The sequence below is a fragment of the Solanum stenotomum genome, chromosome 2 (assembly GCF_019186545.1).
Source record: "Solanum stenotomum isolate F172 chromosome 2, ASM1918654v1, whole genome shotgun sequence".
In the NCBI taxonomy this organism is placed as follows: domain Eukaryota; kingdom Viridiplantae; phylum Streptophyta; class Magnoliopsida; order Solanales; family Solanaceae; genus Solanum; species Solanum stenotomum.
The window spans coordinates 6,828,226-6,852,886 of NC_064283.1; the positions used below are offsets into that span (position 1 = coordinate 6,828,226).

Below are 24,661 nucleotides of genomic sequence, written 5' to 3' on the forward strand. Positions count from 1 at the left end.
AATGAATTTGGGCCCCCTTTTGTGGGCCAAATTTGCTGAAAATTTTGGCCTTTAAACCAATCCCGTTTTTGTATACAGCTGGTGTATATCAGTGTATATCAGCGTGTGCATAGGCTCTTTTCATGTATCCCTTGCTTCCGAACACCTATATTTCACCTTAGCCTTGTATTTTTGCGTTTTTGACCTGTATATGAGTGTATACATCTGCATATAGCGTATATTGAAGGTATATACGCTATCTTAGGACTTTTGGAGGCTTGTATCTGGGTTTCCAGCCCTGTGACTCGATTATATTTGCCCGGCTGACTTGAACAATGAAGAAAAGAAGTAAATTGAGCCTTTATGGCTCGACTAGAGAGTGATTAGGAGGAGAAGTCCACCATGGACTCAGAATAAGAGATTCATGCAAGAAAAATAAAACGATAAGAATTAGAATGATAATTCAAACAACTCAGAATCATTTACAGCAAATGATGAGAGACACATTACAAGGAGTATTTAATAAGCCATAACAAAAATGAATTAACAGATAAGTCTAAGTATCCACCAATAACAAAGTCAACCATTTATTAATTTAAGAACAAATAGTTGCTGGAAAACATATGTATAGCAGCCAATGCATATAAAAATAAAAATGATAATAATAAATAAAAGGGAAGGAAGAAAACACAACAAACAGTGGGGCACGGATCATGTTGACTATGAGCATCAAAGATTATATTTACCAAATTGCGTATAGTTAGTTGATTTGAACTCAACAAGATCCTAAGAATGAGTAACACACACTTCAAAGGACATTAGTTCACATAAATACATTCATACAATAAATGAAAGAACATGCTAAGGTGAAGATTAATGCATATTTATTCGATTAGAAATCACGAGGGGAGATATTGAGCTCACTTGTAACACTATATATACATTGATATTCATAACTTTCTTCCAAAAAAATAAAAATTAAAAAAAATTCCAAGCACTTAAACAAACTACGGGTGAGCAAACAGAGATACACTTCTGCTTGGAACACCAAATGCTACTGAATTAAGGCACTCTTTTGAACAGCAAGTTGATGACCAACATTTCGGCTAGCATCCAACACAAAGAAAACGAAAACTTGATCCAAAACACTACATGTTGAACATTAGGATAATCACAAATTTTTGAAAATAGAGAAATCAAGCTCTTGCATCCAACAAATATAGGCGATACAACACACAATTTCATATCATCTAATCTTGAGATTCTGCCTTCATTTCGGAGGGAAGCCAAACACCAATAGTAATAGAACTTAAGTGAAACCTTTGACGCTAAGAGACTGTGAAAACTTAAACATGAGTATTCAACGACATTCAAACAAGCGAACTCGAGATGATTGCTAGCGAAATAGACTTAAAATTACCATTGAGAAGCAGTACAACTAGGCATAAAAATAGCAAAATGTGAAGAACACAGATGCTACACATCACTATGCCAGGAATTTAATTACAAACAGCAACAATACAGACCTCCGAGACTCCGGAAACATCATTTCGAAATATTAAGGACAAAATATTGTAAAAGAAGAGGCGTTACCTTTCCGNNTGGGGTCGGTTTGGTGTTGTTATTGCGGCTATTGGGTTGTAGGCGTAAGGGAGAAGAAGAAGTGAAGTTTGGTCGGTTGTATGTATTGTATTGTTGATGTTTGGAAGTTGCTGTGATGTTCACCTGATAAAGAGTTGGGCCGGGTCGGAGCTAAGGGTGTGGGCTGAAAAGGGGTGTTGAATTGGAAAGCAAAAAGGGGAAATGGGCTGGAATTATTTGTTGTATAGGGAATTAGAATTGGGCCTTTAGGAAGTGGCCCAAAATTATTTAAAAGATGGGATAGATTGTTATTAAATAATGGATTTCAATTATAGCCTAATAGAATTTAATTGGTGAATTCGGCTAAAATTTAAACAAGATGAGTTAATATAAATTAATTAATGAGCTTCTTAATCTTAACGAAATAAGAAATAATTAACTTAATTATAAACTAACTAATTCAATTACAAAACCAATTAGCTCGAAATTATAACTATAACTTAAAGTAAATTAATAAAGTATTTAACTACGATGTAAAATATTTTGTGATGATTTTTCAAATATTTATAAAATAACGTGATTGCTAAAATTTACATGTTTATTATTAAAAAAATGATAAAATTACTTTAAAAAATAACTTGAAATTATTTTGAATTTCATAAAACTCATTAATTCAAAATTATAACTATCCCTAAATTTAAGATATAAAATCTCTCTTTTATTTATTTTTTTAGATGATTTTTGAATAATCATAAAATATATTAATTATACACATAATTATGTAAAACATATATATTATCTAAAAATCATGAAAAGTGACAAAACTAAAAAAATAAAATAAAAATAAAAAATAATAATAATAAAAAAATCTTGCAAATTATAGTATTATTTTTTGGAAACTTTATAAAACTAATCATTTTAAATCGTTTGAAATTGGAGAAGCTCGAAATGATTAATTTATATTGTGGAGGGTCAAAATTGGGTGTCAACAACTGTCCTTCGTTTGACTTGGCTTGATGAAAGAAATTCGAGGCAAACGAAATTGACAAATCCAATTTTGACCGAACACATCTTCATCCCTTTGGAAAGGTATTTTGGTACAAGCTTTAGGAATTATGGCCGAACCCCAAAATCGGGTTTCCTACACATCCCAGGCTATATGAGAATTCAGGTCACTTGTAGTTCTATGCGCTTGATTTGACGCACGATTTTGAAAGGATTCAAAAACTATCCTGATACCGTATTATGGAGGGACTAGAATGCTCGAGAATAAGATTTAAGAGCGAATGTTGGAACACAGCCGAGTTTTCAATATCGATTCCGCCTACGTATCCCTCAACTTAGGGAATCAGGCTACTTGTAGTTCGACTCGATCGGTTGAAAAGGAGATCTATTATGCTAGATTAGTTTTGGTTCCGGATAAGCGACAAAGTAAGTCGAGTATGAAAAAGAGACTTGCAACTTCTTAACCATGAATGTGGCGCGCTTCACATCCATAATTAAGAACTTATATGGACATAATTTCCAAATCTCTTGGTGTATTGTCACTCAGATTGGAAAGCTGCTTCCGAAGGAAATAGAAAATTTCCGGATGTGAAACTGAAACCGACAAACTCAAAGATAAACCCGCATGCCTTCTGATAGGGTGTGGTTTGATTGGTGGTGGAAGTCGCTCCTTTGCTCGTGTCCTAAGAGTTTGGCACTCCTCTTTGGACTATGTCCCAGTTCGCTGCTAAGAAAAAGTTCCACATTGTACTGCATCTTTTTTGATGTCGTTCACACCTGTGGTTTGTTTTGGAGAATTCATCCTTTCGGATGCTCTCGACAAAGACTGAGATAAAACTCATTAGCATAAAAATACAATTCAAATGGGAGACAGTGTCTTTTACCATGTTGACACTTAATTGTTCTCCCTGATTATTTGGCGTCAATTCCATCGTGTTTGAAGTAAAGCAAATAAAGCTTGTGTCTTATATTTGCGAAATGACTCTTCACTGTACTCTTCTTTTAATATTGAAGTAGCAAAATAGACTAATGTAATATGTTGATGGTTTTCTTGGTGGTTGAATATGATGGCCCTCTTGACGGTCTGAATATGATGGCTCTCTCGGTGGTCTAAATATGATGTACCTCTCGTCATTTGAATATGATGGCCCTCTAGACAATTCGAATATGCAATGCCCTTCTTGATATTTGTATAAGACGGCCCTCTCGGCAATTTGAATATGCAATGGCTCTTTTGGTCTTTGTATAGGATGGCCCTCTCGGTAATATGACTATGAATGGCCCTCTCGGCAATTTAATATGCAATGGCCCTCTCGGCATTTTGAATATGCAATGGCGCTCTTGGAAATATGAATAGGAGTGACCTTCTCGGCAATTTGAATATGAATGGCCCTCTTGACAGTTTGAATATGAATGGCCCTCTCGGCAATATGAATATGAATGACTCTCTCGGAGATTTAATATGTAATGGCCCTCTCGGCCTTTAATGGGATGGCCCTCTGGGCAATATGAATATGAATGGCTTTCTCGGCAATTTGAATATGAATGGCCCTCTTGGCAGTTTGAATATGAATGGCCCTCTCGGCAATATGAATATGAATGACTCTCTCGGAGATTTAATATGTGATGGCCCTCTTGGCCTTTATATGGGATGACCCTCTCGGCAATATGAATATGAATGGCCTTCTCGGCAATTTGAATATGAATGGCCCTCTTGGCAGTTTGAATATGAATGGCCCTCTCAGCAATATGAATATGAATGACTTTCTCGGAGATTTAATATGTGATGGCCCTTTTGGCCTTTATATGGGATGGCCCTCTCGGCAATATGAATATGAATGGCCTTCTCGGCAATTTAATATGCAATGACCCTCTTGGCCTTTATATAGGATGGCCCTCTCGGTGAATGAATATGAATGGCCTTCTCGGCAATTTAATATGCAATGGCCCTCTTGGCCTTTATATAGGATGGCCCTCTCGGCGAATGAATATGAATAGCCTTCTCGGCAATTTAATATGCAATGGCCCTCTCGACAATTTAATATGAATGGCCTTCTTGGCGGTTTGAATATGCAATGGCCCTCTTGGTGGTTTGAATATGAATGGCCACTTTGGCAATTTAATATGCAATGGCCCTCTCGACATTTTGAATATGAATGACTTTGACGATGAATGTCGTCTTTCATCAATATCTCTTTGGTAGACTTTAAATCAATCATACGAGTATGCTATCTCACTACCCGTCAATCTAAGTTCTCGAAAGCGACTGAACTAGCCACCCAGATGAGACTCCCGCTAAAAAACATTCTTTTTATTTCATCAATATTTGATATGATGACAGGTACTTTTTTTTTATCATAACATTATTTTCATCGGTATCTCGCAACCTTAAGTGGTAGATACTCTTCTTTAATCTGTCAAATACCTCTTTGATCAAATGAAGATGTTACACTCACTAATAGATATTCGTTGGATATGTTCTCCTGGACTAGTTGGTTGATAAATATAGCTCATTTGATGATCTTACTATACCCTGCATCCACAAAAACATGTTAGTTTTGGAACACTGATCTGTGTTGAAGTCGCCTTGCTCCTGGTTTCGTTATCTCTGGAACTTTGTTTGGTAGATCCAATGAATCGTAGTAGACAAAAGACAAGATCATATTAAAACATTTGCTAGGTATGAACTTTTAAAACAAAAATTTTAAAGAAAATCTCTGCCAATTAACTGTCACGACACAAACAAAACCATTTGTCTCAGATTTTGATATGATAGGTAGCTTGCTGGCAACTTAAAACCCTTTAAGAACACGTCAATTTGAGGCAATTGAAGTTGACTTCGAAGGGCCGAGTATCATTGATGGAATTTTTGAGGTCCTTCTCAAAAATTCTGTCCCAGTTAGATATTTCAAAAACAAATCTGATGATAATCACGGGACTCTTAAATTTGAGATATCCTCAAAATTATTCCTAATTGCACATTTCGATATAATCTTTGCCTTTTGTTTGTAAGAAAATGACTCTTCTTGTAGAATTTTTGAGGTCCTCTCAAAACTTTTGTCCCAGTTTCCAATATGAGGGGAAATTGAAACCTTGTTGGGAATATGACCGAACCCTTATGGCGCCTACGTATCCCGTTGAGGCAGGAATCAGGTCAAACGTAGTTCCCATCTCGAGAATTGACAAAAATAGAAAATGCTAATGAAACGACCGAGGCCGACATAGACCGCCTACGTATCTCATTCTTGAGAATTCAGGTCGAACGTAGTTCAAGTACAAGGGGAATGTTTCAAAACATAATGCGATAATGATTACAAACAAATTGCAATTACAAGGAAATAAAGGAAAAAAAAAGCATCCTTCAAATGTAGTATCTCTTAACGGCATCTGAATTGTTAGCTTTGCGCCACACCTGACCGTTCATCTCTGCTAGAACCAAAACTCCTCTTGATAGTACTTTGTGGACAACATACGGTCCTTGCCAGTTAGGTGCAAACTTCCCTTTGTATTCGTCTTGACGAGGGAAAATGCGTTTCAACACCAATTGGCCTACCTCAAATGTTCGAACTCTTACTTTCTTGTTGAAAGCACAAGTCATTCTCTATTGATACAACAGGCCATGACAAACAACATTCATTCTTTTCTCATCAATCAATGCCAATTGCTCATATCGGTCACGAATCCATTCGGCATCGCTCAATCCAGCTTCCTGAATAATCCTTAAAGATGGTATCTCAACTTCAGCTGGTATCACAGCTTCTGTTCCGTATACCAATAGGTAAGGAGTTGCTCCAGTTGAGGTTCGGATTGTGGTGCGGTAGCCTAGCAAAGCATAAAGCAAATTTTCATACCAACATTTGTAATTGTCAATCATCTTTCTCAGTATCCTCTTGATATTCTTATTAGCAGCTTCCACATCTCCATTCATCTGAGGACGATATGTAGTTGAATTACGGTGGGTAATTTTGAATTGTTCACATATCTCTTTCATCAAGTGACTATTCAGATTTGCTCCATTGTCTGTGATGATAGACTCTGGAACTCCAAAACGACATATCAAATTGTTGCGAACAAAATCGGCCACAACTTTCTGTGTCACAGCTTTGTAGGAAGCAGCTTCGACCTACTTTGTGAAGTAATCAATGGCGACCAAAATGAACCTATGACCATTGGAAGCAGCATGCTCAATCGGTCCAAAACATCCATGCCCCAGGCAACAAATGGCCAAGGGGAACTCATCGCATTGGGCTCGTGGGGTGGTACCTTGATCAGATCTCCGTGTACCTGGCATTTATGACATTTTTGGACAAACTGGCCACAATCATTTTCCATAGTCATCCAGAAGTATCCCGCCCTTAAGATTTTCTTTGCTAATGTAAACCCATTCATATGCGTCCCACACACTCCAGCGTGCACTTCTTCAAGCAATTTTGTGGCTTCTGCAGCATCCACACATCTCAGTAGTCTCAAATCGGGTGTCCTCTTATAAAGAACCTTTCCATTCAAGAAGAAGTTGTTTGCCATTCTTCGAATTATTTTCTTCTGAATACCTGTTGCTTTTTTTGGATATTCGCCAGCTTTTAAGTACTTTTTTACATCGATATACCATGGATTCCCATCCCATTCTGCTTCCACATGTGAATAGTGTGCTGGTTGTTCTTTTAAAACTATCTCAAGTGGATCGATATAACTCTTTTCTAGGTGTTGTATCATGGACGATATGGTTGCAAGGGCATCAGCAAGCTCGTTCTGTATTCTCGGTGTGTGTCTGAACTCGGTCTTCCTAAATCTTTGGCATAATCTTTGTCACGACCCAAGCCTAGGGCCTAGACGTGACCGGCGAATGGGGAACCCGAAGGAACCCCAAACAAGCCTCATAGCGTATCTTACACATCATTGGTCGCGGAAGCAATTAAAATGACCATAAGCGATAAGCATAATCAAGGGGGAAATCGGGACTAAGGGAGCAAAAAAAAAAAAAGAAGAAATGATACATAAATACCATAGATGAATCAAGCTCAAACATAATACACAACTTGTCCAACACCACCTCTAAACATAGGTACTTTAGCGGGGGCCAAGACAAACAACTGGGCTCACCCTCATAGTCAAAACATAACTAAAAGGAAAAGTCTTATACATAGCAAAAGATCATAAGCAACGTCCCCGGAATGGAGGACTCACCAATAACCTTGATAGAAAATCGTATTAGCCACGCGGAGGACGAGGGTCAAGCGGTGCTCCGGTCCCTACATGGTGACATCATGTAGGCATAGAGTATGCGTTAGTACGTTTGAATGTACTAAGTATATGGGATGCAATGCAATGCAACAAGGGATGGACATCATAGGCAAAATGCATAATCGTACCCGATAGATAGCATATTAATGAGATGATATGTATAATGATGCTTATATAAAAATCATATTTAGTAGGGCATAGTATATGTGTAGTGAGTGACCATCAATATAGTATTTCCAAGGCCTACCACCCCCTTGGAGAGGCGAAAGAGGTACAAACCCCTCAATGTGGTTACCCGGGCCTACCACCCCCCGAGCTAGGGACCAAGGTACAAACCCCTCGATATGGTTATACGGGCCTACTACCCCCCGTACTAGGCAACCAAGGTACAAACCCCTCGATACGGTTATACGGGCCTACTACCCCCCGTACTAGGCAACCAAGGTACCAACCCCTTGATACGGTTACCCGGGCCTACAACCCCCCGAGCTAGGCTTGGTCGACTCACACACTATATAGAGAAAATCATATACATGTATCCATTTCATCATCATTTCAATACTTATATAATCATCCGACTCATAGGACGTACATTGGACCTTCCATTTCATAAGAATTCTATAAATGGCATTTTATCAAACATATGGTGGGCTACTTGTTCATGTAAATAAAATCATGTGTTTCAAGAGTACTAAGTCCAACCAATTTCAAAATCCATATAAAACAGCCCACCAACAACATACATATATATATACATATATAACAACCTTCATAATTTGATCATGGAGGCATGAAAACCATAAACATCATATAATCATTCCATTTCATGATAATATACAAAAATAGACCATAATAGGATGTGTAGTAATAATTCCATAATTCAAGAGTTCATAAATGATCATAAGGACCCATAAACTTGAAGTAAAATAGAGGATAAATGGTTGGACTTGTGGAAAGGAAGGTTTCCACAATCAACCCACATACCTCAACTTTGGAGAATTCTTGATGAAGATTGGAATGGAGAATTGCTTGAGATTGAATCTTGAATCCGGAATTAAAGCTTGGGATCCTTGAATTTGGTTGATGATCTTGGTGGAATTTTTGGAGAGGGTTTAGAGAGAGTTTTTGGATGTTTTGAAGTTAAATGACTAAGTATGGATATGTCCCCTTTTTATAAAAACGTCCCAACACTTAAAAAAAAATTGAGGCGGGTGAACAGTGTTTTCGGCTACTGGAATTTGCATTTTCTGCCGGACAGGTTTTACGAAAATGGTCATAACTCCTTCATCCTAACTCGGAATGAGGTGAAACAAATTGCGTTGGAAAGCTAACTCACAGAGCTTTAATTTTGATAGTTTGAGCTCCTTCCAGTTCCTTGTGTGCTGAGAGATATGCCCCTTTAAAGTTGACCCTCAAAATCGCATTTTTTGCGATTTTCGAATTTTGATACGGTTGTTCTAAAATTCGGGTTAGACTCATTTCCCACTCAATTTGACCCCCTGAATAAGAATATGAAGTCGAATTTCCGAAATGATGCACGGATTTTGAGATATATGGAAATTACAATTTTAGGTGTTTTCGAAGCACATTTTCGGGCATTTTTGGGGTCGTTTCAATATCTCCCCCTTGGGAACATTCGTCCCCGAATGTCAAAGAAACGTACATGAGAAACACAAACATGGCAAATTCAGCCCACATAGGGATGCAACAATGCACTTACACCTCATTTCAAAAACTTCAACATAGTTGTAAAACCACAATGAACTTGTTAACTTAAACATGAATGTATGCAATGACATGGTGGCTGAACTTAAGACCTGAGATTTTATAAAGGGTTTAGATCAATACCTTAAGCTTGAGTGGAGTGGAAAAGATAAGGATATCGCCTTTGCATGTCCGCTTCGGCCTCCCAAGTAGCACTTTCAACTTGTTGATTTCTCCAAAGGACCTTAACGGAAGCCACATCTTTGTTTCTCAACCTCTTCACTTGTCTATCTAAAATCTGGACCGGAACCTCTTCATAGGTCAAATTATCTTCAACAACACCCACAACATCAAGAGGCACAATGGCATTCGGATCACCCACACACTTCCTCAACATAGACACATGAAATACCGGATGAACCAAATCCATTTCGCTAGGCAATTCCAACTCATAAGCTACCTTGCCAATTCTCCTCATCACCTTATAAGGACCCACGTATCTTGGGCTCAACTTGCCCTTCTTACCAAAACGAACCACACCCTTCATGGGTGACACCTTCAAATAGACCCAATCACCAACTTGGAATTCAAGAGCCCTTCTCCTCACATCGGCATAGGACTTTTGGCGACTTTGGGCCGTCTTCAACCTTTCTCTAATCATCCTAACCTTCTCAAGAGCCTCCATAACTAGATCTGGTCCTAACAAGGCCACCTCACCAACCTCAAACCACCCAACCGGTGATCTACAACGCCTCCCATAGAGAGCCTCAAAAGGAGCCATACCGATGCTAGAATGATAGCTATTGTTATAGGCAAACTCAATCAATGGAAGATGATCATCCCAACTACCCTTAAGCTCCAATACACAAGCCCTAAGCATATCCTCAAGTGTTTGGATAGTCCTTTCGGCTTGTCCATCCGTTTGCGGGTGAAAGGCCGTAGTAAGCTTAACTCTCGTACCTAGACCCCTTTGAAAGGACTTCCAAAAGTGTGAAGTAAATTGAGTACCACGGTCCGATATGATGGATAGAGGAATCCCATGCAACCTTACCAAGTCATGAATATATAACCTTGCATAATCTTCCGCCCCATATGTTGTCTTTACCGGTAGAAAATGAGCCGATTTTGTCATCCTATCAACCACCACCCAAATAGAATCAAAACCTTTTCTAGTCTTGGGTAAACCAACTACAAAATCCATATTAATTTCTTCCCACTTCCAAGTAGGAATCTCTATGTCTTGGGTTAGACCACCCGGCCTTTGATGTTCGGCCTTGACTTGTTGACAACTATGACAACCGGAGACGAATTTGGCAATGTCCTTCTTCATGCCTCCCCACCAATACACATCCCTCAAATCTCTATACATTTTGGTGGAACCGGGGTGAATGGAGTAGGAAGAATTATGAGCCTCCTCAAGAATTTTCTCCCTCAAACCATCAACACAAGGCACACACAACCTACCTTGGTACCTAAGGGCACCATCTCCCCCTTGGGAGAAAACTTCCACCTTACCCTCTTTCACCAAGGCCTTCAATTCTAACAAGGAAGAGTCAAGATCTTGTTTTGCTATCACCTCATCAACCAAGGAAGACCTAGCACCATCAACAACGACCACACCACCATTACTAATTTCTTCCAACCTAACCCCCAACCTAGCCAACCGATGCACCTCCCTAGCCATTTCCCTATCACCAATATCAACATGAGCTAGGCTACCCATAGACACCCTACTCAAAGCATCCGCCACCACATTAGCTTTACCGGGATGATAATGCACACTCATATCATAATCTTTAAGAAATTCTAGCCACCTTCTTTGTCTCAAGTTGAGGTCTTTTTGGGTGAAGACATATTGGAGGCTCTTATGATCGGTGAACACATCAACATGTACCCCATACAAGTAATGACGCCAAATCTTTAAAGCAAACACCACCGCGGCTAATTCAAGGTCATGCGTAGGATAGTTCTTTTCATGCACTTTGAGTTGTCTAGACGCATAGGCTATCACCTTACCATTTTGCATTAGGACACAACCCAAGCCAACTCTAGAAGCATCACAATACACAACGAATCCCTCAAGCCCATCCGGTAGTGACAATATAGGAGCGGACACAAGTTTATCTTTCAAGGTTTGAAAACTCCTTTCACACTCGTCGGTCCACTCAAACTTAGCCTTCTTTTGTGTCAACTTAGTCATGGAAGAAGCAATAGAAGAAAACCCATTCACAAATCTCCGGTAGTAACCCGCTAAGCCCAAGAAGCTCCTAATATCCGACGGGGTCAATGGCCTAGGCCAATTTCTAATCACATCGGTCTTCTTAGGATCTACCTTAATACCATCCCCCGACACCACATGACCTAGGAAGGCAACCTCCCTCAACCAAAATTCACACTTTTCATACTTGGCATACAACTTCTCCTCTCTCAATCTTTGCAACACAACCCTCAAGTGACCCATATGTTCTTCCTCGCTATGCGAATAGATTAAAATATCATCAATGAAGACCACAACAAAGGAATCAAGGTAGGGTTTAAAGACCCTATTCATTAGGTCCATGAAGATAGCCGGTGCATTGGTCAACCCAAAGGACATGACCACAAATTCATAATGCCCATACCTAGTCCGGAAGGCTGTCTTGGGAATGTCACACTCCCTCACCTTCACTTGATGATACCCGGACCGAAGATCAATCTTAGAGAAGTGGCTAGCCCCTTGCAATTGGTCGAACAAGTCATCAATCCTAGGAAGAGGATATTTATTCTTGACGGTGACCCTATTGAGTTGCCGGTAATCAATACACATCCTAAGGGACCCATCTTTCTTCTTCACAAACAACACCGGTGCACCCCATGGTGATTGGCTAGGCCTAATAAAACCCTTCTCCAACAAGTCCTTCAATTGTTCCTTCAACTCCTTTAACTCCGCCGGGGCCATACGGTAAGGGGGAATAGAAATGGGTTGAGTATCGGGGAGGAGGTCTATGCCAAAATCTATTTCCCTTTCGGGAGGAACACCGGGAAGGTCATTAGGAAAGACATCAAGGAATTCATTTACGATCGGAACCGACTCTATAGGAAGGGTTTTGGACTCCACATCCCTAACCCTCACAAGGTGATAGAGACACCCCTTAGAGATCAACTTACGGGCTTTAATGCAAGAGATGAACCTACCCTTGACTACCACATTTTGGCTTTCCCACTCAAGAATGGGTTCACTTGGGAATTGGAACTTGACCCTACGGGTTCTACAATCAATGGAAGCATAGTATGCATGCAACCAATCCATCCCAAGAACAACATCAAAATCGACCATGTTCAACTCAACAAGATCACAAGGCAATATTTTATGCAAGATGCAAATAGGACAATTTCTATAGACCTTCCTAGCAACAATATATGCACCAATAGGAGTAGACACCTTATATGACTCACGCAACAATTCGGGCTCAACATGAAACTTTTTGGCAACAAAGGGGGTGACAAAAGAAAGAGAGGCACCCGGATCAATTAATGCATATACATCAAAGTCAAAGATTTTCAACATACCGGTAACGACATCGGGGACTTCATCGACCCCTTGCCTCCCATGCAAAGCATAAAATCGATTGTGCCTTGGGGCACCATCTTGTCGGCCCCCTCTCCCCAAAGGAACCGCATTGGCACCTTGTGGACGGACCTCCTTACCCTTGTTGCGATTTCGAGGACAATCCATTGCCTTGTGCCCCATTTCCCCACAACTATAGCAAGCACCGGTATTTCTCAAGCACGGGCCACCATGGCCCTTACCACACTTCGGACATACATCAATAGGACCCATACCCCTAACACCTTGGGCCCTTGGAACATCATTGGCAAACCCCTTATGGAGCGCATGAGAAGACCCTTGACCTTGATGAAACCGGCCTCCCGTTCTACTTTGGAACTTTCCCTCAAAACGGGCCCTCTTGGCCTCATGACCCCTCCTCTTCCTCAACTTCTCCTCCTCCATTTGTTCGGCATAGACCATCAAGCGGGACAAGTCCATGTCACTAATCAACATTGCGGACCGGCATTCTTCACTCACTAGGTCGGACACACCCATCACGAATTTGTTCATTCTAGACCGTGAGTCGGCAACCAAGTGTGGAGCATACCTTGAAAGTTGGTTAAACTTGAGGGCATACTCCCTCACACTCATAGACCCTTGTTTTAAATTCATGAACTCCACCAATTTGGCTTCCCTAAGCTCAAGAGGAAAGAATCGATTAAGGAAAGCCGTTTTGAACTCTTCCCAATGCACCACATAGTTTACCCCCTTCTCTTCCTTCCATTGGTTGTACCATATTTGGGCCACCCCTTTTAGTTGGTAGGCCGCCAACTCCGCCTTATCTTCTGACTTCACGCCCATGATAGCTAATATCTTGAGGACTTCATCAATGAACTCTTGAGGGTCTTCATTTAACTTAGACCCATAGAATTCCGGGGGATTCATCCGCACGAAGTCTCTCACCCGAGATGCCGGGGTAGGAGCCTGAGGGGTTTGGGCCCCGTGGTTGGCTTGATTAGCCATAGCTTGTGCAAATAAAGTAAGGGCATCCCGAAGATCCCCATTGGTCGGTTGTTCCTCGGGTGCGCGGGCTCGTCTTCCTCTTGTATTAGGCATGATCTAGCATAGCAAAGAACAACCGTTAGGGAAAAAAGAACTTAATTCAACTCTACCGCACGACTTAGAACATGAAGAAGGGAAACATTTCCTAAAACGTCTCATAGCCTCCTACTCATAATTGTGGTGCACAACACAACCATGAATCGGACTCTAATCAACGCGGTGTGTTGGACTCCGAGGATCTATCAACCTAGTGCTCTGATACCAAGTTTGTCACGACCCAAGCCTAGGGCCTAGACGTGACCGGCGAATGGGGAACCCGAAGGAACCCCAAACAAGCCTCATAGCGTATCTTACACATCATTGGTCGCGGAAGCAATTAAAATGACCATAAGCGATAAGCATAATCAAGGGGGAAATCGGGACTAAGGGAGCAAAAAAAAAAAAAGAAGAAATGATACATAAATACCATAGATGAATCAAGCTCAAACATAATACACAACTTGTCCAACACCACCTCTAAACATAGGTACTTTAGCGGGGGCCAAGACAAACAACTGGGCTCACCCTCATAGTCAAAACATAACTAAAAGGAAAAGTCTTATACATAGCAAAAGATCATAAGCAACGTCCCCGGAATGGAGGACTCACCAATAACCTTGATAGAAAATCGTATTAGCCACGCGGAGGACGAGGGTCAAGCGGTGCTCCGGTCCCTACATGGTGACATCATGTAGGCATAGAGTATGCGTTAGTACGTTTGAATGTACTAAGTATATGGGATGCAATGCAATGCAACAAGGGATGGACATCATAGGCAAAATGCATAATCGTACCCGATAGATAGCATATTAATGAGATGATATGTATAATGATGCTTATATAAAAATCATATTTAGTAGGGCATAGTATATGTGTAGTGAGTGACCATCAATATAGTATTTCCAAGGCCTACCACCCCCTTGGAGAGGCGAAAGAGGTACAAACCCCTCAATGTGGTTACCCGGGCCTACCACCCCCCGAGCTAGGGACCAAGGTACAAACCCCTCGATATGGTTATACGGGCCTACTACCCCCCGTACTAGGCAACCAAGGTACAAACCCCTCGATACGGTTATACGGGCCTACTACCCCCCGTACTAGGCAACCAAGGTACCAACCCCTTGATACGGTTACCCGGGCCTACAACCCCCCGAGCTAGGCTTGGTCGACTCACACACTATATAGAGAAAATCATATACATGTATCCATTTCATCATCATTTCAATACTTATATAATCATCCGACTCATAGGACGTACATTGGACCTTCCATTTCATAAGAATTCTATAAATGGCATTTTATCAAACATATGGTGGGCTACTTGTTCATGTAAATAAAATCATGTGTTTCAAGAGTACTAAGTCCAACCAATTTCAAAATCCATATAAAACAGCCCACCAACAACATACATATATATATACATATATAACAACCTTCATAATTTGATCATGGAGGCATGAAAACCATAAACATCATATAATCATTCCATTTCATGATAATATACAAAAATAGACCATAATAGGATGTGTAGTAATAATTCCATAATTCAAGAGTTCATAAATGATCATAAGGACCCATAAACTTGAAGTAAAATAGAGGATAAATGGTTGGACTTGTGGAAAGGAAGGTTTCCACAATCAACCCACATACCTCAACTTTGGAGAATTCTTGATGAAGATTGGAATGGAGAATTGCTTGAGATTGAATCTTGAATCCGGAATTAAAGCTTGGGATCCTTGAATTTGGTTGATGATCTTGGTGGAATTTTGGAGAGGGTTTAGAGAGAGTTTTTGGATGTTTGAGAAATGTTTTAGAGACTTGGAATGAACTAATGATATATAGGGAATATCATATGCCCTTTGGAAAAAAATTGTCCAACACTTAGAAAAAATAATGGGGCGGGTGAACAGTGTTTCGGCTTACTGGAAATGGCACTTTTCTGCCGGCGAGGTTTTACGAAAATGGTTATAACTCCTTCATCCTAACTCGGAATGAGGCGAAACAAATTGCGTTGGAAAGCTAACTCACAAAGCTTTAATTTTGATAGTTTGAGCTCCTTCCAGTTCCTTTTGTGCTGAGAGATATGCCCCTTTAAAGTTGACCCTCAAAATCGCAATTTTTGCGATTTTCGAATTTTGATACGGTTGTTCTAAAATTCGGGTTAGACTCATTTCCCACTCAATTTGACCCCCTGAATAAGAATATGAAGTCGAATTTCCGAAATGATGCACGGATTTTGAGATATATGGAAATTACAATTTTAGGTGTTTCCGAAGCACATTTTCGGGCATTTTTGGGGTCGTTTCAATCTTCGTACCAATTGTACGTATGGTAAGATTTTAGGATTCTTCATCGCCCATTCTCCTTGAACTTGATGAATCAACAAGTTTGAATCACCAATTATCAGTAATTCTTGAACATTCATGTCAAGAGCCATTCTAATGCCAAGAATACATGCTTCGTACTCTACCATGTTATTAGTGCATCGGAATCTAAGCTTTGCTGTTGCTGGATAATGTTACCTGATTCAGATATCAACACTGCTCCAATTCCTGATCCTATAGAGTTTACTGCTCCATCAAAGAACATTCTCCACCCAGGATATGATTCTGATATGTCTTCCCCTACAAACAATACTTCTTCATCAGGGAAATATGTTCTAAGTGGTTCATATCCTTCATCTACTGGGTTTTCAGCAAGGTGATCGGCCAAGGCTTGCCCTTTGATTGCTTTCTGAGTCATGTACACAATATCGAACTCACTCAACAACATTTGCCACTTTGCTAGCTTTCTGTGGGCATTGCTTTCTGAAATATATACTTGAGCGAGTCGATCCTCGAAATGAGATGTGTTGTATAAGCCGATAAATAATGTCTTAATTTCTGAGCAACCCAAGTCAAAGCACAACAAGTTCTCTCTAAAAGGGTGTAATGGGCCTCATAGGACGTGAACATCTTGCTCAAATAGTATATAGATTTCTCCTTTCTTCCGGTCTCATCATGTTGTCCCAACACACACCCGAATGCATTGTCAGATACGGATAAATACAATAGCAAAGGACTGCCTGCACGTGGTGGCACCAACACTGGTGGATTCGAAAGTTAACTTTTGATGGTGTCAAAAGCCTTCTGACATTCTTCGGTCCATTTGGTTGGCGCATCTTTTCGTAGTAACTTGAATATGGGCTCACATATCACCGTTGATTGAGCTATGAATCGACTAATGTAATTTAGTCTCCCCAGAAAACTCTTTACTTCCTTCTTAGTCTTTGGAGGAGGTAAGTCTTGAATTGCCTTGATCTTGGAAGGATTAAGCTTGATACCTCTTCTGCTAACTATGAATCCGAGTAACTTCCCCGCAGGTACTCCAAATGCACATTTGGCTGGGTTTAACTTCAAATCATACCTACGTAACCTGTTAAAAAACTTTTCCAAGTGTGTCAGGTGATCCGAATTCTCGTAGGATTTTATGATGACATCGTCTACATACACCTCAATTTCTTTGTGGATCATATCATGGAAAATGGTGGTCATAGCTCTCATGTAAGTGGCTCCTGCATTTTTTAGGCCGAACGGCATCACTCGATAATGGTAGACTTCCCAAGGTGTGATGAATGCTGTTTTTTCTGCATCTTCTTCATCCATTAGAATCTGGTGGTATCCCGCAAAGCAATCTACAAAAGATTGCAGCTCATGCTTAGCGCAATTATCGATGAGTATGTGGATGTTTGGCAAAGGGAAATTATCTTTCGGACTTGCTTTGTTGAGATCCCGATAATCCACGCATATCCTGATTTTTCCATTTTTCTTTGCCACTGGAACAATGTTAGCCAACCAAGTGGGATACTTGGTCACTTCAACGACTTTTGATTCAATCTGCTTCATGACCTCCTTTTTTATCCTTAAACTCAGATCGGGCTTGAACTTTCTGGTTTTCTGCTTTACTGGACAGTACTCTGAATTGAGAGGTAACTTATGGGAAACAATATCAGTGCTTAACCCTGGCATATCATCATAAGACCAGGCAAACACATCGATGTATTGTCTGAGCAGCTTGACCAATTCTTCTCTTTCTGTTGCTGCTAAATGAACACTAACTCGGGTTTCTCTGATCGACTCGTCATCTCCCAAATTTACTGTCTCTGTTTCATTCAGGTTGGGCTTTTTATCGTCTTCAAGTTGCCTCAAGTCCTCGGTGAAGTGTTCAGGCATCATAGTTTCCTCATCATATTCTTCACACTCATCGTCATCGACCTTACTTGGTTCGCCGTGTTCGTGACATGTCATGATATTGGCAGGTTTAGATTCATTTTTACTGAAAAGAACAAAAAATCGACCATGTTAGATAGAAAGAGTTTAAATGTATTTGTTGCAGAATAATTTGCAATGATAAGATAATCAATTTAAAATAAACGAGGCTTTCATTGGAATTTTAAAAGGCGTACAAACTTTGGTCATGACTCATGAGTCATTTCCTTTTTAAACATTACGATGAAAAATAATGTGACATAAATGGTGGTTTCGGGCCTCGTCCGAACAACACCGATTTTCAAAAATAAAACTTCAAATCTTGTCTTTGTCTACCAAGCCATTCGATGGATCATAAGTGGAATGACCATCCAATTCTGCGGCATCTCTCCAGGTCCGGCATCTCGGATGGTGGGTGTTGTTGTGCATTCTGTCGAGATCACAGCATAATTTTCTTCATCAAACAATCTTCCCATCCCTTCCACTAGACCATCAATCTCAGGCTCTAAAGCTTTAGCAACAAATGACTGGTACAATACTGGAATAGGCTTCGGTATATCATAGTCATGTTTCTTCCTTGTTTCTGCTTCAATCAATTCTTTCCTCTGTTGGGGCATAACCGATACCGAATCGGAAATTTTAAAGTGGTATAGGAAGAGGTTCGGATATGCCATCCAAATTCTTGCCTAACCTACGCCCAGGTTCAAAACCGCTTCTCAACATAGTTGTGGCTAGCATTTTATACGCTTGCGGCATTGGTACTTGCATTGTCGTATTTTCAAAAGCAACATTCATTATCTCCACCATATGAAAGTCAGTATTCTGAGAAGACTCTTCAATAACTGGAATGGAGAAACCAGGGTACCTACGGTCACTCCCTTCACCATGGATGACGATTTCATGATCCTCCCAAATGAATTTCAAAAGTTGATGTAATGTGGATGGGACTGCTCCAACAGCATGAATCCGTGGTCTTCCTAGTAATAAGTTGTAGCTCGTAGATATACCCATCACCTGGAATTCAGTGACAAATTCTGCAGGCCTCATTTGGATACACAGGTCTATTTCCCTCATGGTCTTTCTTTGCGAACCATCAAACGCCCTTACATTCATGCGGCTTTGACGGATTTTCCCTATATCATAATTTAGATGAGTAAGGGTTGATAATGGGCAGATATTGAGTCCTGAGCCATTATCAATCAATACTCGCGCTATTAACTTGCCCCTGCATTTGACGATGATATACAAGGCACGGTTGTGCATAACCCCTTCGAGTGGCAACTCTTCTTCTCGAAAAGAGATTTGATGACTCCCAATGACATGACTTACCATGGTGGCCAGATTCTCACCACTTGTTCCCGTCCGCACATATGCTTCATTAAGTACCTTCAACAGTGCTTTTCGATGGTACTCAGAACTCATTAATAGAGCCCAAACAGAAATTTGAGCGGGAGTCTTCTCCAAATGCTTGACAATGGAATACTCCTTAGGCTGCATTCTTCGCCAAAACTCTTCAGCCTCACCCTCTGTGATCGGCCTTTTCTGGTTCTCCTTTCTTCGTATCTCTTGAGTTAGTTCTTCTGGAATGTAGCATCTTCCAGAACGTGTCATTCCTTGTGCGGTGGCCGCCTGGACAACAAACCTTTCTTTGGAATGCTCATTGCTTCTTTTCTTCACCAAAGCAAATGCCTGATGAGGTGCAGTTATTACAACAAACTCTGGACGGGCCTTTATGGTCAATGAGGCCACTGTTGGTATAAGTGAGTTGACAACTGCTTCACCGATAGTCCCATTAGTAAGCCAATCTTCGTCTCTTTCAATCATGTTGATGGTAGCTCCTCCATGATTCGACAATGGGTTAAGGTTCACATTAGGGGCAGGGGCTTGGAGAGTGATGACCCTGTTATCGATCAAGTCTTGAATCTTATGTTTCAGATTGATACATCCTTCTGTATCATGCCCTGCCCCTCCAGAATGGTACGCACAACGTTGATCTGCTCGAAAGAACTTTGTTGTGGAATTAATTGCCCTTGCATCTACTGGTTGGATCAATCTTGCCGCTCTTAGACGCTCAAAGAGTTGGGTACGTGTTTCTGCCAAAGGAATGAAAACTCTGGGAGGCTTTCTTTCGAGGTTAGGACAGGGTAGATTGTTGGCATTTGAGTTGTTTTGTCCGGAATTTTGGTAGACTGGTGCATTGGCTTGGTGATTTAGTAGTGTATTTTGGTAGGTTAGTGGTTGATTTTGGTAGATGGGCGGTGGTGCTTGGTAGTTCTGTTGTGCATAGTAGATTGGGATTGGAGCTTGTGGAGATGGTGGGTAAATATTTGAGGTGGGGAATCGGTTGGAGTTTCCAATGGCAGAACCAGACCCAAAATACCTTTTCGGCCTTGGCCTCGGGCTAAAAGATACAGCAGATACGTCCTCTTTCTTTTTCCTAGAGAATCCTGTGGCCATGGATGGTGAGGATTTGTTGGCGGCCTGCAAGGCAGTGAGACTTGTAACCTTTCCAGACTTGAGGCCATCTTCTATGGCTTCTCCCATTCTGATCAACTCTGAAAACTTCTGTCCCATCATAGGCAACATCCTTTCATAATACTCGGGCTTTTGAGCTCGAATAAAAACAGAGGTTATTTTGCTTTCGGTCATCACAGGTTGTACCTTTGCAGCTTCTTTCCTCCAGCTGCACGCATATTCACGATAGTCCTCCGTGGTCTTTTGCTTGATTTTTTCCAAATAATATCTATCAGGGACAACTTCGACACTAAACTGGAATCTTTCCAAAAAATCTTTGGCCAGAGCCCCCCATGTAGACCACTGACGGAGTTCTTGAGATGTGAACCATTCTAACGCCTCCCCACTGAGGCTTCGACTAAACAACCACATAATTAATGCATCATTTTTCCCGATACCTACGACTTTGTCACAATAAGCTCGTAGGTGAGCCATGGGATTGCCAATACCATTGAAGGTTTCAAATTTTGGAATTTTGTAACCTTCAGGTATTTCCAAGTCAGGGTGCATGCAAAGGTCCTCATACTCAAGTCCTGTTATCTTCCTCGAAGATTGGACACTTTTTAATGCCTCAGAGATGGCATCCTTGTTCGCGCTTTTCTTCTTTCAACCTCCACTCCTTTTCCATTTCTTCATAGTGATCCAACTCTGGTTGAACGGGAAAGCTAGGACACGGTTCAGGGATTGTATAGGCTGGTGGAGTTTGGAATGTTACGGAAGGGTATACAGGCTGACTAGGCAAAACACGTGGATTATTGGAGACTAGGGTTGGGATTTGTTGTGGTGGTGTGAAGTTTTGGGAGTGATTAGTGTTAGGTGTTTGGTTCTGATTTAGTAATGGTGGTAGTGTTTGGTAGGAAGTGATGGCGTAAGGAGCATTGGATACAGTTAAATCAATGGTATGAGGATTAGGGGTGGAAGTGATTGGTCCTGTGGTATGGGTAGGGAAATAATTGGGTAATGGGGAACTTAGTGATGGAAAAGGAGGAGGAGGTCTTCTAGTTTCAAGGGGGGGTTCATTCGATGCAATGGCCAGTTTGGCCAGATCTTTGGTCTGTTGAAGCTCTTCTGCATGTCTGCAATTCGTTGCATTAACTGAGAGATTAACTCACTCTGATCAGCGAGTTCAACATTTCTGATGGTCACATCTACTATTCCTGTTTCTTCAGAAGTACCAGTCATTTTTTTCTTGCCTTTCTCCAAAGAATGATCAGGGAAGGATGGTATGATTGCTTTAGATCTTGTAAAATAAGGATGGTCGGCCAGTTTGATTTCAACACAGATCAGTTTTTACCCGTAGAGAAGAACAACTCAAAAGACATATGTGTTAGTTTTTGTTTTTAACGAGATATGCAAATAAGATGACATAATAATAAACACACAAGTGTCATTTTGCTTTAAGCAGATTAATCTACGAAAATATTTTGGGTGAACGGGAGGACTCGAATGGAAAGAAATTTTTCTAGCAATTGAATTGGAAAGGTCGACTTGCATAGAATCTTGCTAATTTCTTCCACTCATATGCTTTTGCAGGTGAAAGTCTTCAGAATTATTCACTAATAAGGGAGAATAAAAATTGAAAAGATAGGGACCGAGCCTTAAGTAGGCTGCCTACGTATCCACCAAGGAAATCAGGCCCGACGTAGTTCGAATTACATAAGATAACCTAAACGTACCCTTCCCAAAATTGATAGAGAGACTAGGCTAAAAAAAAAGCTTCCTACGTACCCCTATAGGCTCAAGTTTCGCGTAGTTCTTGATAAAAATTTAAAAACAACATGACAAACATAAGAGAAGTGTTAATGAACCTAAATCTACCCAAAGACTTCTTTCCTTCTTCTTCAATTGTAGGGTGACGATTCGGTGCTCTCGTCATCTGAACTTACTTTTGTTTTACCTTTTCCCCTCATGGAGGGAGCATTCCCAAAATTTAGTTCCTTAATGTCTCGTTCAATTTCGGGGATCCTTACAGACGCTTTAGTAATATTAATTATCTCTTGATCAATTTTCGCAATCTTTCTTTTCACTGAGGATGTTTCCATGTCAACCTTAATAATTCTCTCTCGTAGTATCCATTCAGTTTGGTCCAGTATTGCAAGTCTCCTTTTGGCTGCAGTTATCCTTTCTCTAGTCTCGACAAATTTTCTTAACATTGACTCTTCAGTTTCTTCATCACTAACCAAAGCAATGCGTGGGATTGGTGCGTTGACACTCTTTCCAGACATTCTAGCAAAACACTTCAGAAGTAATTTGGGCGGACTTTGTTGTTGTGAATTTAATGTATGCTTAGAGTGCTCTAAGAAACAAGAGTGGATTAATTTTGCTTTAGACAAAGTGACACATCACAACACAAAACAATTATATCAAGCAACACAGAAACAGTTTATATCGCGCCCTAAACTTGTGACTTTTTTATGCCAAAGGTGGGCCTATCGAATTAAAGGATGTATGACGTCATTTGAAACATTTCATTGCCCCAAAACCCAAATTTATACAAGTTTTACGAATAAACTAAATGAGTATACATAATAGGGGAAATGGGATACAAAATATCAGTCCCGCACAGGGGTTCAATCCTACTCTATGCTTCCAAGGAAATATCATATGTTCTTGATTTCTTGTCATCTTCGAATGTCCACGCTCTTGGATGCTACGATAATTTGATTCTTCTTCGACTTGAACAAACGATTAAAACTCAACCCCAAGAGACAATGGTTTGCTAAATGGCGTATACATCCTTCAAATTTAAACACATAAGCATGATTGTCTTTTATTGACCAATGAGCCAAATAGACACAAGGTGGACTTCTAATGGGCCCAAACACGCCTTGGGTGTTGGGTCAACTTAGTTCAAATGCGCTAAATTTGGATTTGGTTTGGCTCTAAAGTAGTCTTTACTAAGAGTGGGGTTTATTTGAAGTGGACTGGTTGTCACGACCCGGGAGCACCCCCTAGTCGTAATTGGCGTACTCGACCTCGAAGAGGTCTAATACAAGCCTCTTAGCATTCATTCATCGCATAGACACAAAAAAACCATAAGGAATTTAAAACTTTCTTTACCAAGAAAACATTTCATAAAAAAAATATATAGCAAGCGGAAGACTTTCTAGACTTTATACATGATGTCTCAAAACCATCTAATACTTTAGAGCACAAAATTCGGGACCAATCTCATACACAACTTAAACAATACTAAAAAGACATAAAAGAACATATGGGGTATTGTCCTCGAATATATGAGGACTCACCAAGTCTTCATCTTCAACACTTAGAAACCTATCAAATAGCCATGACATGTCACCATCTCCAAATCTCTACACTTTAGTCAAAAAGGGAAAGAAAGGGGTTAGCACAATTAAGTACTAAGTATGGAAGTCATGCAAAAACATGTTAAAAAGGACGTTTATTGGAGAAACATGCTTTTATGCCATTTGGTAAAACTTCATGAAAAAAAATACAAGTATAAGAGTCACAATATCCAACCATAACCAACATACAAGTCATTAACCACTTTAGCACATACTCCACACATAACCCATTCCTTCACCTTAAACCATCCACCTCAAGTAACCCTTGGACAACACTTTGTGCAATGTATGGATAGCGTCCCATACCACCATCCACACTAAAGCATCATCCTAAGGCCACCAAATATGAACTTACCACTTATCATGCTTCATATCACAAGTCATCATGCACAACTAGTACCAATGTACAATACATGAACATAATTGACAAGTAAGCCTTTTCATCATTTCTT

General features: G+C 40.4%; 2 protein-coding genes across 2 annotated transcripts; both read right to left on the minus strand.

Moving 5' to 3' along the window:
• Positions 1 to 9,493: 9,493 nt before the first annotated feature.
• Positions 9,494 to 15,926, minus strand: LOC125854809 (uncharacterized). Its single transcript, XM_049534391.1, has 4 exons — positions 15,791 to 15,926; positions 14,750 to 14,814; positions 13,333 to 14,158; positions 9,494 to 9,528 (listed from the first exon to the last, which is right to left on the minus strand). The coding sequence occupies exons 3-4, from the start codon at positions 14,153 to 14,155 to the stop codon at positions 9,494 to 9,496; spliced, it is 858 nt and encodes a 285-aa protein (XP_049390348.1). The 5' UTR covers positions 14,156 to 14,158; positions 14,750 to 14,814; positions 15,791 to 15,926.
• A 3,100-nt stretch (positions 15,927 to 19,026) lies between these two features.
• LOC125854810 (uncharacterized) lies at positions 19,027 to 21,411 on the minus strand. The gene has a single exon (XM_049534393.1). It carries the CDS (start codon positions 21,409 to 21,411, stop codon positions 19,027 to 19,029), a length of 2,385 nt encoding a protein of 794 aa, XP_049390350.1.
• Positions 21,412 to 24,661: the final 3,250 nt, after the last annotated feature.